The sequence below is a fragment of the Colletotrichum abscissum genome (genome assembly GCF_030869225.1).
Source record: "Colletotrichum abscissum strain IMI 504890 chromosome Unknown Scaffold_16.1, whole genome shotgun sequence".
In the NCBI taxonomy this organism is placed as follows: domain Eukaryota; kingdom Fungi; phylum Ascomycota; class Sordariomycetes; order Glomerellales; family Glomerellaceae; genus Colletotrichum; species Colletotrichum abscissum.
This window is the reverse complement of record NW_026850054.1, coordinates 330,152-345,374: the sequence shown is the minus strand read 5'-3', so window position 1 is coordinate 345,374 and position 15,223 is coordinate 330,152. Positions and strand designations below refer to the sequence as shown.

The 15,223-nt window shown below is 49.6% G+C and overlaps 6 protein-coding genes across 6 annotated transcripts; 4 read left to right on the top strand and 2 right to left on the bottom strand.

The window, feature by feature from the left end:
- Nucleotides 1-1,172: 1,172 nt before the first annotated feature.
- Nucleotides 1,173-3,032, top strand: CABS01_07456 (heterokaryon incompatibility protein; the record flags this gene model as incomplete). Its single annotated transcript, XM_060540819.1, has 1 exon — nt 1,173-3,032. One exon carries the CDS (start codon nt 1,173-1,175, stop codon nt 3,030-3,032), a length of 1,860 nt encoding a protein of 619 aa, XP_060402987.1.
- A 454-nt stretch (nt 3,033-3,486) lies between these two features.
- Nucleotides 3,487-3,896, top strand: CABS01_07455 (uncharacterized protein; the record flags this gene model as incomplete). The annotated part of the gene is made up of 2 exons (XM_060540818.1): nt 3,487-3,585; nt 3,660-3,896. 2 exons carry the CDS (start codon nt 3,487-3,489, stop codon nt 3,894-3,896), a joined length of 336 nt encoding a protein of 111 aa, XP_060402986.1.
- Nucleotides 3,897-4,842: 946 nt separating this feature from the next.
- Nucleotides 4,843-7,050, top strand: CABS01_07454 (general alpha-glucoside permease; the record flags this gene model as incomplete). Its single annotated transcript, XM_060540817.1, has 10 exons — nt 4,843-5,048; nt 5,110-5,258; nt 5,314-5,499; nt 5,557-5,603; nt 5,655-5,762; nt 5,820-6,229; nt 6,290-6,452; nt 6,517-6,540; nt 6,621-6,736; nt 6,801-7,050. The coding sequence occupies 10 exons, from the start codon at nt 4,843-4,845 to the stop codon at nt 7,048-7,050; spliced, it is 1,659 nt and encodes a 552-aa protein (XP_060402985.1).
- A 105-nt stretch (nt 7,051-7,155) lies between these two features.
- CABS01_07453 (uncharacterized protein) lies at nt 7,156-8,223 on the bottom strand (the record flags this gene model as incomplete). The annotated part of the gene is made up of 1 exon (XM_060540816.1): nt 7,156-8,223. The coding sequence occupies one exon, from the start codon at nt 8,221-8,223 to the stop codon at nt 7,156-7,158; it is 1,068 nt and encodes a 355-aa protein (XP_060402984.1).
- A 1,877-nt stretch (nt 8,224-10,100) lies between these two features.
- Nucleotides 10,101-12,121, top strand: CABS01_07452 (glutamyl-tRNA(Gln) amidotransferase subunit A; the record flags this gene model as incomplete). The annotated part of the gene is made up of 4 exons (XM_060540815.1): nt 10,101-10,414; nt 10,477-10,904; nt 10,962-11,031; nt 11,104-12,121. 4 exons carry the CDS (start codon nt 10,101-10,103, stop codon nt 12,119-12,121), a joined length of 1,830 nt encoding a protein of 609 aa, XP_060402983.1.
- A 232-nt stretch (nt 12,122-12,353) lies between these two features.
- Nucleotides 12,354-14,285, bottom strand: CABS01_07451 (cytochrome P450 2D18; the record flags this gene model as incomplete). Its single annotated transcript, XM_060540814.1, has 6 exons — nt 12,354-12,858; nt 12,929-13,401; nt 13,469-13,492; nt 13,554-13,689; nt 13,758-14,042; nt 14,095-14,285. 6 exons carry the CDS (start codon nt 14,283-14,285, stop codon nt 12,354-12,356), a joined length of 1,614 nt encoding a protein of 537 aa, XP_060402982.1.
- Nucleotides 14,286-15,223: the final 938 nt, after the last annotated feature.

Genomic DNA, 15,223 nt, shown 5'->3' with positions numbered 1-15,223 from the left:
TCGCAAAGCTAAGGCAGCATCAGCATCAACTCTGTAGAGTACCGAGAGAAATTCACGAACGGCTTCCAAGAGAGGAACGTTGTTGACAGTGTCATTCGGCATCGTCCGAAGATCGTCGCAATGTTGAAGCGGAATCATTACGATATCGCCTGTCATGGTGTGAGCTGAGGTGCCTTAGCAGGCCTGGCGGCCGCGAGTATTGTTCGGGAATACCATAACGTTACTACCTAATCGCGTGGCAGTCATGTCGTGACGGGCGGATAAGGTCAATCTAACTATCTCACCGCCGAGAGAATGCTCAAAACTATAGGATTGAGAGCTGATCATGCTGGCGGTGTGCGTTACGATCTACGCAAGATTTCCAGCGGTGCCATTCACTCAATCGTGTACCTTGCCACACTATCATGATGAAGGTGTCACCGTGCTCTGACTTTTCCACTTTGACGAGGAAAGTAGCAAGGCAGTCGACTTTTGAGAAAGTTGAAGCTTCGTCATCACTAACATCTTCAATCTGCTCGGAGCCGTCAAGCTTTGTGCAGTTACTACAGCCTTTGGACTTGGATTGCAACCATGGCATCTAAGTGGAACTGGATGATGCGCGAACACGCCTGGTACATCTCAATCTCAGAGTACGCATCACGTTGCGCCTTTCCGTTATGAAAGAACTTCTCGGCCCGAGGAAAGGCAATTGGTCTTGCTATCTCATCTTGTTCTGGCGGGAGCACAGGAGTCCGCTTCTTGTCGCTGTAGCCGACTCTTTTGATCTTTGAAGGGTCTCGGAAGCCCTCAAGGCTATTTAAACAAATTTGGCATGAAGCAATCTAAGTTTACTTAGCAGAATATCCAGTGTAATCGTGCAGTGATACATAGAATGGCGTGCTTGGTCGATCTTTTCGCTGATGCGGTAGATTGACAAGTCGTTTCTTAGACAGTCAGAGTTGGTGCGGCGAGGAGCTCCGCGGAAAATGACGCATCTTCCTGCCGCTCAGCTGCAACCAATGGGCACAAAGCTGCACGCGCTGACAGACCGACTAACTAGCCCTTCATAAACTTATGATATTCTCGACTGGATTGCTCTTATCCCGTTGCGTCAGCAAGATACTTCCCTTCATTTATGTTTCAACACACGCCACCTCCCTTGACCCCCCAGCTCTACTACAATAATAGCTCGGATGTATCCGAGTCGGCTGGCCAGCCGGTGCATCCGGATCTTGGTTCTGCAGCCTGGTCCGGACACTAGCCCTATTCAAATCGAACTTCAGGAAGCAAGTATCGATGACCTCCCAACGTTCGAGGCGCTGTCATATGTCTGGGGAGACCCATCAGAGCGGCGACAGATCGACTGCTCTGGACAACTTGTCTCGATTACCCAGAACCTTCACGATGCTCTGCAACACCTACGGCATCCAGACCGAGAGTTGTTGATATGGGCAGATGCTCTGTGCATCAATCAAGAGGATATGGACGAGAGAGCAGACCAAGTACAACTCATGAGAGACATTTACTCGCGTGCTGAGAGGGTAGTGGTATGGCTAGGCCTGGACAACGAAGGCCGGGCCCCCCGTGCGATGTCTTTGATCGAGACGATTCATCAAGCTTGCGAAGATCACGCAATAGCTAAGAACATCGATCTTGTGACCATGGCTCACTTTACGCCGGCGACACAAGCGCTAGAAGGACTCGCAGGGATCTCTATCGAGAATGTTGCTGCGGCTGGGATGCGTTTGAGTAAACCAGAGCCGAAGGCAGAAGACTGGGAAGCGCTGGGGTGGCTGCTGTCTCGACCTTGGTTCACGCGAGTTTGGTGCGTGCAAGAAATCGTTCTCGCCCGATCTTCCAGAGTTTACGTCGGCTCTGTATCCTTAGACTGGGTGAAGCTGGGAGTCACGGCTGCCTGGTTAAGCGAGCAGCATCTTGCAAATGACTACGATGTGCCGGCTGAGATCGAAAATATGCCATTTGACAATGCGCATGCCATGTTCGACACAAGCGATATACCAGAATCAACTTTCTTGGAAATTCTCATTGCTTTTCGAGATCACCATGCCACAAACTTGAGGGACAAGGTCTATGGGCTGTTGGGGCTCATGCGCCCAAAAGACCTCGAGCTTTTCCCGAGTGTTGACTACCGAAAATGTGTGGCAGAGGTTTACGCCGACGTTGTCATTACTGCTGTCACAGACAGTAAAACACTGGCTTCTTTGTGCTATGTCCAACATGGAGTCGAGTACAAACAAACCGATGTTCCTTCATGGGTACCAAGATGGGATGTGAGTGGCGACGTGTCATCTATTCTCGATAGTCGATCCCTGACAGCCTGGAAAGAGGGCGACAAGCATGGTCTTCCGGAACTGACAGATTTTAACCCATCATCAGATGGCAAGTTAGCCGTAGCTGGTGTCAGATTCGACACCATTGCTTGGATAACCCGCGCTCTGGACGTTCAAGACTTCAAGGAAAGATCCACAGGCTCTGCGGTGTCACCTCATCCGATGCTAGATCTATGGCATCGTGCGTCTTCAAACATGTCGTATCCAGAATCTCAATCTGAAGACTCGCTGATGGCCGTGTTGATGATGGCTCTCACTCTGACTGCTGGGGTTACTGTTGGGTATGAGCGTGTGGAAGAGCTCGAATCATCTGACGACCGTGAGCAGTTTCATGCAGACTACCTGACATACGTACACAACTTACTTGAGGTTTCTGGCCTAGAGTCTTCAACTTTCGAGCCTCTCAATATCGCATTGAGTGACGGGAACGCCTCGCGATTCAGAGTCGCAGCGTCCCGCGCTTGCGACCAGCGATGTGTCTTTGAGACAGCAAAGGGGTTCTATGGACTAGCACCAGCCTGCGCAAGAGAAGGAGATGTGGTTGTGATGTTGTACGGTGGCCCGATCCCGTTCGTTCTTAGAGAAGTTAACAACGGGTGGTGGCTACTGGGCGACTGTTTCATCGATCCGCTCATGCCCGAGGCTGCTGACGATACGATCAGAGCTCGGTTCGGCGAGGAGGAAGTCTTTTTGCTTGTCTAGATATGACTTGAAACGTGTGCAGCATTATGTCAGTACATCGTAGTTCAAAGACCTCAAATATTCATTTCGGTTCCCATTATCCTGAACCCCGTCTATTCAGTAAGTTCCCCTCAATCGAGAACTACCGAGGTGGACCTCGCTTTGCTGTGCCCCTGGCCTGCGTAGCTTGCCCCAACGCGTTACACACAAGTGATTACATCATTTTTTGGCATGAAATGCTCTATGTGAAGAAACTTGTTGGTCGCCACGATCTTGAACCACGCATATTGGCCGATGCCATGACTTTTATTTCCGGGTCGGGGCTGAAGGATCTTTGGAAAGCGGAGTTCCTCACATAAAGTCGGGGAAGTCCCAACGAACCCCTCAAAAACGCTCTTAATGAATCCTCCTCTAGAAAGAAAGATCAAACTTTGGACATTGTTTGATTGACAAAGAGTAAACGAAACTCTTCAGAATGCACTCCATGTCAGAACCTCCGGAAATCATCACCCCGCAGGACCAGGCGGGGTCCACTGGGTACCAAGAAAGCTGGAGCTTTCTGGACGATGTGAAGGTTAGTCATCGCCTTGTAGTGGCCATTCAAGCCAGTAATGTGAACGGTATTGGTTTTTCTGACCGACATTTCAGCGACGCTTCGAGGCAACTCAGCCGGAGGTTTATGCGGCCTTCATCAAGGCCCTGAGTAACTTCTACACTTCAACACAGAACCCAACCGGAAACTCTGAGGCGGTGCTCTTTGAGACCCACGAGACAGTAAAGGCGTTGCTGCAAGGGCATGGCGACTTATTAGAAAGATTCGAAAGAAGTCTTCCCCAAGAATATCTTTACCGAAGGCATGAAGCAGCGGCAACGAGGCAAAGCTAGTACCCTGTAAAGACAGTCTTTAATACATCATACATGCAGTCTCTTATCTCACATCAAGCCACATCGGAGGAGCGTCATATGACAAGATAGACTCGGCTCATCTGTGTTCGCATGAGCCCGGGCCAACGGACGGGCTCGGTTCACAAGCAACTTGGTGTCTGCTTCTGAGCTTATCCGGTTCATGAAGCGTCCAGTGCCCTTTTCCGTGTTGAATGTCTTGTTCGCGCAACGCTTATTTCTTATCCCAATGTCCGAAGTTTGACATACCCAACATCTTCCTGGAAGCTTTACCCAACATGCGGAGATCCTCCGCCATTCCCACATCCAAAATCACCCAACCAACCGTGACTCGCCAATGCCGCTTTCCCCACAGCTGCCAATTGCTCTTGGCGCACTTCCCCTCTTTCTGAACAAAAGTAGAGTCTCAATCCTACCGCCAGCTTGTGAGACATTACTGCCGGCTGTTTCTCACTTTTTCCAGAATGGGCCTAGGAAGACCCCTGAGAACCCTGGTTGTTCTTGCCCATCAGCAACGCTTTTTGCATTTCACGTACGGGGTTTTATAATGCCATCCAACTATAGGCCATGTTGTCAACCCCAGACTTTTGCAACTCCAGTCTGGGGTGGCGGGGTGACTCGATCATGTGGGGATGAAGAGCCAAGGTTTCTTGATATTGACACGCCTTGAGAAGCCATTTACCGTATATGTCAGCCAGAACAGATGTACCTCTCCAGATACCGAGACCTTCCGATGTGATGTTTCGAATGCTACATCATGCCGGCTTTTTAAAGAAATCCTATACCTTTTGTCCGCCGTGTCTTTATATAGATCAGTCAGTGACCCTCACGGATCCGGAACCGTCCGTCCCAAACGGTCATTGTGCAACTCTTAGCATTATCTCTCATTTAATCCCTTGTATAGGTCTGGAAGAATTGCTCAGTCATAATGGCCTTAAAAGGCGAATCTGAGGTGCGCCATCTACGTAAGGCAGCTGAAAATGAAGTCGAAGAAAAGCTTGGTCAGTCGGCCATTCACGAAGCCAAGCAAGCTTCAGACGATGAACATGCGCAGACCCTTCGGCAGGCACTCAGCGAGAACCGTAAGGCGGTGTTTTGGTCTGTTATGATATCCATGTCCATTGTGATGGAAGGGTGAGTAATTTCTGTTTTGGGTCTTCGGCCGAGATACTTGCTCAACGTTGATTGCTTTCAGATACGACGTCATCCTAATCAACAACTTCTTTGCCTATCCAGAGTTCCAAAAGAAATATGGCAGTTGGTATGGCGAGGAAATTGGCTATCAGGTCTCTGGACCGTGGCAAACAGGTCTAACTATGGCGTCCACGGTCGGTGCCATCTTTGGTTCGTGCTTCCGATCTGTTGGCCAACCCCCCAACTGGAGACTGACACCGGCCAGGCGGGTTGATGAATGGATACTTCGCATCCAAATATGGCTATCGATGGGTCATGATCGGCGCCATGTTATTCTTGAACTGCTTCATCTTTGTGGTATTCTTTGCGCACTCTGCCGCCATGCTTCTAGTCGGGCAAATTCTTTGCGGCCTTTCCTGGGGTGTTTTTGCAACGCTGAGTCCAGCTTATGGTAATCCTCATCACTTATATCTGAAACCTTCTAAACTACTGACTGGCCATGCCATAGCTTCTGAAGTCTGTCCCACGAACCTTCGCGGTTACATGACTACATATGTGCGTTGTATCTATGGGCTGCCATCAAGTTTCACGACTAACCCGAGTCAGGTAAATCTTTGCTGGGCAACAGGTCAGCTTATTGCTGCTGGTGTCCTCCGCGGTTGTCTAAGCATTGAAGGCGAGATGGCTTACCGGATCCCTTTCGCTATTCAATGGGTGAGTTTGCCCTAAGAGTCTACCTGGTACTAGTTGTCGAGTCGCACCACCTAATAGAAACCTCGTCACAAGCTCTGGCCTGCCCCTCTGATGGTTGTTTCATATCTGGCACCTGAGAGTCCGTGGTATCTAGTCCGAAAAGATCGCCTCGACGATGCTAGACGGTCCATCGAGCGGCTCAGTGGCGACAAGACTCAAGACCAAATCAATGCCCAGCTAGCAATGATGGTTCACACAACCAAGGTCGAATCTGGCGTGACAAGCGGTGTGACATATCTTGATTGCTTCAAAGGCATTGATCGTCGACGCACTGAAATATGCTGTGTTGCGTTTGCAGGCCAAGTCATGTCTGGCAGCAGCTTCGCTTACACTCCGACGTACTTCTTCACTACTGCGGGAATGAAGACTGCGAATGCGTTCGAACTGAGTCTGGGAGCAAAGGGGATGGCTTTCCTTGGGACCGTCCTGTAAGAATCCCGGTGTCAAAAAGTCCGATAATTGAGTTCGAGCTAACTCTGTATGTTGAGATCATGGTGGCTCATCACTCATTGGGGACGACGTGCGATTTATGTTACTGGGATTGGAGCCCTCACTGTTATCCTGTTCATTATAGGCATTCTTGACGTGTCCGTTGGTGAGAAGGGTCTTTGGCCATCTGGCGGTCTTTGTGTCTTCTGGCTTTTTATTTACGTGAGTGGGACTCCCTGTTACATCAGAAATACCAAAATCAAAAGGGCGAAGCTGACGACTACAGTCTCTCACCATTGGACCTATTACTGTACGTCACTGAGACCCAAGTCTCTTTAGTCTCCCTGTCAACCCGGCACGTAGGAAGAGGGATCCTAACAAAGGCAACAGTATAGCGTCATCAGCGAGACGTCTTCGGTTCGGCTTCGTCCACTCACAGTCGTACTATCGCGAAATGCCTACCAGCTTGTCAATATTGTCTCACAAGTCCTACAGACTTACATGATGTGAGTACCACCTCGCTGAAACGGATATTAATCGCGAAAACAGATGCTTATTGACGATGTGAAGGAACCCTACAGAGTGGAATCTGAGAGGCAAGGCCGGCTTCTTCTGGGCGGGAACCGCCGGGATCATCTTCATTTGGTCATATTTCCGGCTACCTGAGTGTAAAGGTCGTACGTACGAGGAGTTGGACATGCTCTTTGCAAGAGGGATCCCGGCTAGAGAATTTTCAAAGGCTCACGTGGATGCTTACGAGGAAGCTTCGGATCATGTCGAAGATGTTATGGAAGCAACACCACGGAAGCAGGACTCTTGAATTACGCGCTTTGCTATGATAATTTGAGATAGTCCACCCAGCGCTGCTAATGCCGCAAGAGAGGCCACCCAACTCACTCAAGATTGTTGATTCTGGCCTTAAAACTTATAAAGGCTTCTGGCCAGTGACGACAATGAAGTCGAAGATGGGGTGAACGTCTCTCTTTCTTACCGCCGCTCGAACCCCAGCATTGAGGACAGTGACCTCCTCTGGAGACCATCCCAAAACGTCCTTGAACAGCGCGGCAGTAAATGCCTCTACCCCTTCCAGGAAATTAACTCCCATAAGCGTGCCGACCTCCTTCAATCTGGCGTCTCTCGGCCAGCTGCCGATGGGCAGCTTGAATCTTTGCTCGCCCACCTTCTGGAAACCAGCCTCTTCAGTCCAGCGCTTAAAGGATGGTGCTGGGTCCATTGTTCTCCCAATCTTCTCACAGGCCTCCATGAGTCCGTCCATCATCTGTACCATGGCATTGTCAGGCTTAAGTGAGCCATCTTCGGAGTACAGAGTGTTTGCAGATTCCTGGAATTCGACCCAGCCGCCAGGTTTCAGGTTCTCGTAGATTTGGTTCACCAGCCGAGGCCAGTCCTTGATGGAACCTGCCATGTAACGACAGTGGATGTAGTCGTATTGCTCGGGCTCCGCCCAGTCTAGCTCAACGTCGTCGATGATGAACTTGACATTCGGCGGCACCCATTGTGGCTGGATGGGGCTGAGGTCGTTCCCGACAATCACTTCGGCCTCGGGGTGCTCGTCACCAAACTGAATAGGCCAGATACCCGTGCCGGTGCCGATATCAAGAACCTTCAGCCCCTCTGTTTTGATGGGCGCAAGGTACAGGCGATCATTCATCAATCTGAAGAAGACATGATGAATCATATCAAGCCGGTCCTGTTCCTCCTCGTCATTGGGGAAATTGTAGGAACCGGATTGATAGCCATGGTACCGGCGACCATGCTTCCATTCGTATGTTGACGTGACTGACTTGAGAGAGGTGCTGGCGCGAGAAGCTTCATCATCGCCCCAAGACGAGTCATTTTCTTCCCGATCGACTTCTACCTCCACTTCGGGAGCGGGCCGCTCGGGCTCGGGCTCGGGCTCGGGCTCAGCGACGGCTTCAATTTGGGGGCTAGCCGGAGTCGAAGCGGCAGGAGTTGGAGTCGGTTCCGCCATTTTTGTTTCGTTGGAGGTGATGCGAGAGTCTCAAGGACTGAATCGATTGAGCAAGAGACTTTTAACGATCAGGGAGTGTAAGGTGATCCGGGTACTCGGTAACGCCTCGTGGAGAAATGAAGGACGATCAGAAGAAAAAGAAGAAAGCGACGCTGTCCTTCAACGGTCAGTCTCAGTCTAGAACCCGCTGCGGGGCCCCATAGAACATGGTGTGGCACCCGACGGGGGCATCACGGACCTGTAAGGTGAAGACTCGCGGCTTCGGTCGTAATCTTGATGGAGCGCATAAAGCGGATCGTCCGGTTTCCCGACTCTGAGAGGTCGATTGACCGCTAATTTGGTGTGCTAAGTTCAGACTAGAGTCGCTGACGACAAGGATACTCGTGGTGCAACGTCCCATCAACGGCTGGTCATTGATAGTATTCGGTAATTGATCTGCAAAGTTGGGATGCCACGGGAAGTTCAATGTGTCTGTCAACCACCTTTTAGTGATTTTAGGGAATGATTTCAGTCACCCCAGCACAGCTTATTCTACTAGGCAATCAGGTGAGGCATACACCGGATATCCAGCTGCTCAATGTATTCCATCAACATCAACTCTTCCTCCGACTGGTATGTCCATTGGCACATTCATTGCTCTCCTTGGTTGATCTCTCGGCGCATTTTGGTTGCTATACACCCTGTATAAGAGTGAGGTGCTTCTCTACATGTTGATAATACAGAGAGTGATTTAGGACAGGTTTTTGGTAACTTATCTGATAGTGAACTAAAAGTTCTTATCTGATCTTTTGGATGGCTTTGATTTGGACGAGCCTACGGGAGGCTATAAAGAGATGGAGGATCGCAGCTGTGATGCAGACTCGAGCGCCAATTAACGCAACTTCCAGATCAAATATTTAAAGAAGTCGGAAGTTGCAATATGGGTTTGCGTCCAACAAATGAGAATTGGTTGGCCATAATCACAATACAGACGGTACAAGTCATGCATGCATGGGTGCGTAAGGACTTCAACATCTTGGTGCCTGAATCCCTTTCGGCACATCTGAATCTGAGCCTAAATTCTCCTGAATTGAGCGACTTTACTGAAGTTCAAATGCCATGGAAGTATTGGGAATACCACTTTCATGAGATCGGCACTACAATTAATTTAGGAGAAGCCCTACGCCTGGCCTCAGAAGACTTTTCCATCAATTCACGGTGTATGAGGTTTGACAAATTGTTTAGCATGCAGACATTGATTCACCACAGAAAGAGGTCGTTCGGAATTCACTCGCTTCGGTTTTCAAGGACAAGAGGTGGTCTCAAGGTTCAACGGATGCATTCAATGCGTTGTATGTAACACACAATACAAATTAGGCCGCAGACAACCACTGCGTGAGACAGCCGTGGACTAGCAAGATTGGCCTAATCATTCAGCCAGCCACGCAAGGGTTTTTCGAATGCAGCTAACGCGTGAATCGCCTGACACTATTGAGCGAGCACTAGCCACATGCACATGTCTCAAAGACCGCAGTTTGCTGAAGGAAACAAGCTGTAAGAAAAGTGGGATATCGGCGTATCGCAAACTCTCCAATAAGGAGGCAAAGCCACAAGGTGATGGATCCGAAAACAGAAGCGCCGAAATGATGATTTGGACCTCTGGCGAGAATTGCAATTACCATCAAGATCCGGCGAAATGCATGGTATAAGCCTAAGACCTTCAAGTCGTTCTAGAAAATTCTGAGTCCTGTGGCAGTTCGAGGTCCGGCTTTCACGCTGGCTACCTATATAATACACCGATTCCGTACACGATAACCATTGATGACTTCTCGCACTAGGCCCTCTTTCCTTACTTCATTTTAATCATCTTCTATCCTGATAGCTTACGCTGAGCAACTATGCGTTTAACTGCACCACCGTCCATAGTCCCAGCGTGGCATCAATCCGGACCCTTGCTGATGCTAGCATACTTTGTGTCTCCGTCCATCGGCCAACTTGTGGCCAGCACCAGCTTGGTGACTCCTTTGTTCCCACTGCTGCAGAATGAAAATACTACAGAACTCTTCCCCATGCCCGTTTGCGCTGGAACCTTCAAGTTAGAAGAAGCGACCATCGACCAGATGCAGAAGGCCATGGAGGATGGCATTTTGACGTCTCAACAGCTGGTCATGTGCTACATGCAACGCACTTTTCAGACTCAAGAGTACATCAGGTTAGCGTTCCTACGCTGTATATCCAGCTCATATTTGCTAACTAATAGTTCCATTGAAATAGTTCCGTAATGCAATTGAATCCGGACGTCATGACGATTGCAGCCAAAAGGGACGAACAACGAAAAGCAGGCCAAGTTCTCGGTCCGCTCCATGGAATCCCGTTCACTGTCAAAGACAACATTGCGACACAAGACAGTATGGAAACAACTGCTGGGAGCTATGCACTATTGGGAAGCATTGTCCCTCGCGATGCCTTCGTTGTCGCTCGTTTGAGAGCAGCGGGAGCCGTACTATTTGGGAAATCCACAATGAGCGAATGGGCAGACATGCGGAGCACCGGATATTCAGAAGGGTACTCCCCACGGGGTGGACAGCCACGAAGCCCCTACAACTTGGTCTTCAATCCCATGGGAAGTAGCTCCGGCAGTGCAGTAGGAGTTGCTGCCAATGCGATCGCCTTTTCTCTCGGCACGGAAACGGACGGCAGTGGTAAGACCATGGCATTGTTTCATTGATCATGCGCATTTGTCACTAACTCGGCATCAGTAATCAGCCCTGCTCATAAAAATGGCATAGTAGGCATCAAGCCGACTGTCGGACTGACCTCAAGAGACGGGTACGTTGATAAATCATCACTAGATGACTGATACCCCGCGCAGATAAGCCTTTATTGACCTGTGGAATGTAGAGTCATACCAGAGTGCGAGCACCAAGACACAGTTGGCACCTTCGGCCGAACTGTCCGCGATGCAGTGTACGCCCTCGATGCTATCTACGGGATCGACCCAAGAGACAATTACACCGAAGCCCAGAGCGGAAAGACACCTCCACCGGGAGGCTACGCTCAATATCTGACTAACAAAACTAGCCTACACAACGCAACATTCGGCATTCCGTGGAACAGCTTTTGGGCTATTGCGAATGAAGAAACCAAAGCACAGCTTGGCAGCTTGATAACTCTCATCCAGAAGAATGGCGGTACCATTGTCAACTTCACTGAAATTACTGATCACGGGAATGTCGTGAATAAAACAGGCTGGGACTGGAATTGGCAAGGCAAGATCGGCCACCCCGAAAAGTCAGAGTATACAGTTGTCCTGGTAGACTTCTATCGCAACATCAAGAAATACCTCTCTGGACTCCAGAACACGAAGATGCGATCGCTTGAGGATATAATCAAGTTCAATTACGAAAACGACGGAATCGAAGGAGGGTATCCTTTTGATGGGAACTACACAATGTCTGGAAGTTACAAAGTGTTTCACGGCTTACCAGCTTTTCGCTCTGGGCAAGATGGATTCCTGATGTCTAATGCCACTCAAGGAATTCGGAACGATACTTACTGGAAAGCTCTCAACTACATGCAGACCACCACGCGTGTCGGCATCGACGGTGCACTGAACCACACTGGAAACCCGCTTTCAGGCTTGCTCGTGCCTATCTCAGTAGCCCAAACATATCAGATAGCTGCGCAGGCTGGATACCCGATGATCACGATCCCAGCAGGAGTATATTCAGACACGGGCATGCCCTTTGGGTTGGGAATCATGCAGACTGAGTTTGGAGAAGAAGAACTCGTGCGATGGGCCAGTGCCATCGAAGACTTACAACTAACCTCAGAGACACCGCTCAAAAGAACGCGGCCGAAATGGCTGAGGCACTTGGAAAGACCTATTCCCATCGGACGTGAGCCGAAGGGTAATTGATATAGCCGCGAGATCATCTACTCAAATTGCGCAAAATGGCAAGCGGCAGAAGCCTCCAAGCGACGAAAGAGATACAGAAAGTCACATTCAGGATAGAAATTGTTCCTAAGTACACAAGCTTCAACCATACTTACCAAGCCTCGTTCGATCCTCAGACCAAGTCTCTGCATGTGCATGATGCCGAAGATATCCAGCCACACTACAAATCTATAAATGTCAAAGCCTCAGGTAGTTACTCCCATTGCTTCAAAAACTCCACAGCCTCGTCAAAACTTTGCCGGATGACCTCGACATGCTTCTCGCTTCTCGGGACAAACTTCACCTTGTATTTCTTAGGGGTGTGCAAAAACCCCTCAATGTACCCTTCAGGGCTCGAATCTAGTTCGACCTCCTTCCCATCGGGCCCAATTGCTGGCTCTATCTTGAATGCCCAGAGGATTTGTGCTACCATGCGCCATTGAGACCGCTCAGCGAGATGCAGCCCGACGCACATTCGTCGCCCTGCACCGTACGAGTAGTGATCACGCTCTTCGTACTTGGGTGAAGCGGCAAGTTCAGGCGCGAGTTTGTCGGCGACAGGGATGTAGCGGTCTGGGTTGTAGGTGAAAGGGTCCGGCGACAAGTCGCTATTGTGGTTGAGTGCGTATGCTGGAATGAAGATGGAGGAGCCAGCTGGGATGAACATGTCACCGTACCATCGGTCTTGCTTGGAGGCATGAGGTACACCGGTAGGTATTCTAGGTGCATTGCCTACATCAGCATCATGCTCGAACTCGGAACGGGTTGATCACTGATCAGAATACTCACACTGGTTTCGCTCGTAACCCTTCTTTCACAATGCAATTAATGTACGGCAAGCTCTTGAAGTCAGACCAGTTGGGAAATCTTTTTGTGCCACAGACTCTGTCGAGTTCGACTCTTGCTTTCTCCTGAGCCTCAGGGTGCTTCGCCAGGAGCATAATATTCGTCAAGGTCGCTGTGGCTGTGGTATCGGCAGCTGCCATCTGTAGGCCTCCTAGGAAGTTATTGAACGCTGTGTAGCTAAGGGGCACATCACACTTGATTTCTTCGTCGAGAAGTTTGTCAATGAGAGATTCCCTCCTAATACCCTGGCTTCTTCGCAATTCCACGTCTTCGCGAGCTTTGGTCCAAATGTTCGTTATGGTGTAGTATAATTCCTTTCCTCGTTGTCTGGACTTGGCCAAACGATCCGGGATCCATTTCAGAATTGGAAATTGATCCACAGGTAGGTAAGAACCAGGCTCGAGAATAGTAGAAACCTTGACAAGATCAGCTGAGTTCTCGTGCAAGCTTTGAAAAAGACACATCGACGATAGAACTGCTTACCCCATCCATGGCAATGTAAACCGCCTGGATTAGATTAGCTTGTGTAATATGGTTGACACACCTGAATCAAGGAGGAAGAACTTACATATGCCCAGAAGCTTTCCCAACTGGGAGCACGCTGACCGAAAATTGTGATGGTTGCGATAGAAGCAGTTGTTCTTTTCACACTCTCCATGAATTCATCAGGCTTCTCTAGTAGGTCGTGCATTAGGACAGAAATCCTACTCACGTTAGATACAATGCTTCTGGGGGCTATATGAAACCATTTGAAGTTGTGCTTGAAACTTACTCAGACTCTTGTACTCCCCTTAGTGCGCCGTCGAGATTCTTGGGGGAGAAGTACGTGGCTGTAATCTTCCGTTCTGCTCTCCATACAGGACCATCATGCATCAAAGAAGTATTCTCTTGACGCATAGCGAGGTCATACTGCTGATCAATTGGTCTGTCATTGTAATACGCCCCTTTTGATGTCAAGAGTTCATGGACGGCATGTCTATCATTGAGCACAACCATAGTGCTTTGCCCGACTTTGAGAGAGTAGATCGATCCATATTGATCGGCCCACTCTTTGAGTCTACTCTTGATTAGTGATGAGGATCACTGTTACGGGACCGGCTAGTACTTACTTGGCGTACACGCCTCTCGATGGAATCAGATGAGCATTCCCAAGGATGGGAAGTGTTGGTGGACCGGGCGGAAGATGTTTCTCTCTACTGCCGAAGGTGAGGATTTTGAATGCGAGGAACGCAGCGGGAATGATCCAAATGAGTGACGGGTAGCTACCCAGCACGGGAATCTCGATCGTTGTCACTGTCATGACGAGTGTTCTGGCATGAACTAGGTGATCAAACCTGAGGATGGAGGATTACGGAGGATCCAGTCTTAGTCTTAAGTATGTTCTTTAGAGAGGACACAGGCAAAAGCGTGGATTTGGAAGACTCATCGAAAAGGCCTAATCATAATTGCCGGCAGTCCATTGCATTTTACACATCGGATCTGACTTCCTCGGTCTGAACAGCCTACTTGGCGCATGTCTATCACGCAGTGGGGCTCGAATCGTTCCTATGCAATTGCGTCCCGTCCCGCCCGTCGTCTTAGACCATCGGGTATCTTGCTATAGCGGACAAAGATTCGCGTGCTTATGCAACCCCAACTGCATCTCCCGCTGAGTCAATCGGATGTTGCCAGGTTCGGCAACTGAATCGTAGAAAAGTGGTCTCTGCGTGGCCACTGCCGGGCACCGGGCCGAGAGACGTGTAAATGGGCCATCGGGTATCATCTTGCCGCTTGCTACCACTGAGTAGCCCACCGGGTTTCCCGTTATGGAAATGGATAGACGGAGTTCGGTGGGTAAGTTCGCCATAAAAGATCACTTGCACAAAGTGCTTCCTGCAAGGTGACGTGGTTTCGAGACAAGTTGTTGAGAAAAAGCATGAAAAGTTGTAAGGGTTGCACCAGTCTTGCCGTTCAACTTCACAAAGCGAGAGGTGGTACGCGTAAAACGCGCTTTGAAGTGTGTGGCTCTTCGGGCCTTGTTACTACCACCAAGAGCTTTGATGCGATATCTTGGAAGACATGACTATCCAATCCAAGTACTTATCTACATATCTGACGAGAAGAGCATTTGATGGCCGTTGCCGAGTTGGGATACTGACAACTTTGAAGTGATGGGGTGTGGTTTGTAAATGGTCAAGCTGACTGCAGCCGCCGTAATTGCTTTTAACTCCATTGGCTCCGCTGGAATGAGGCCAACCC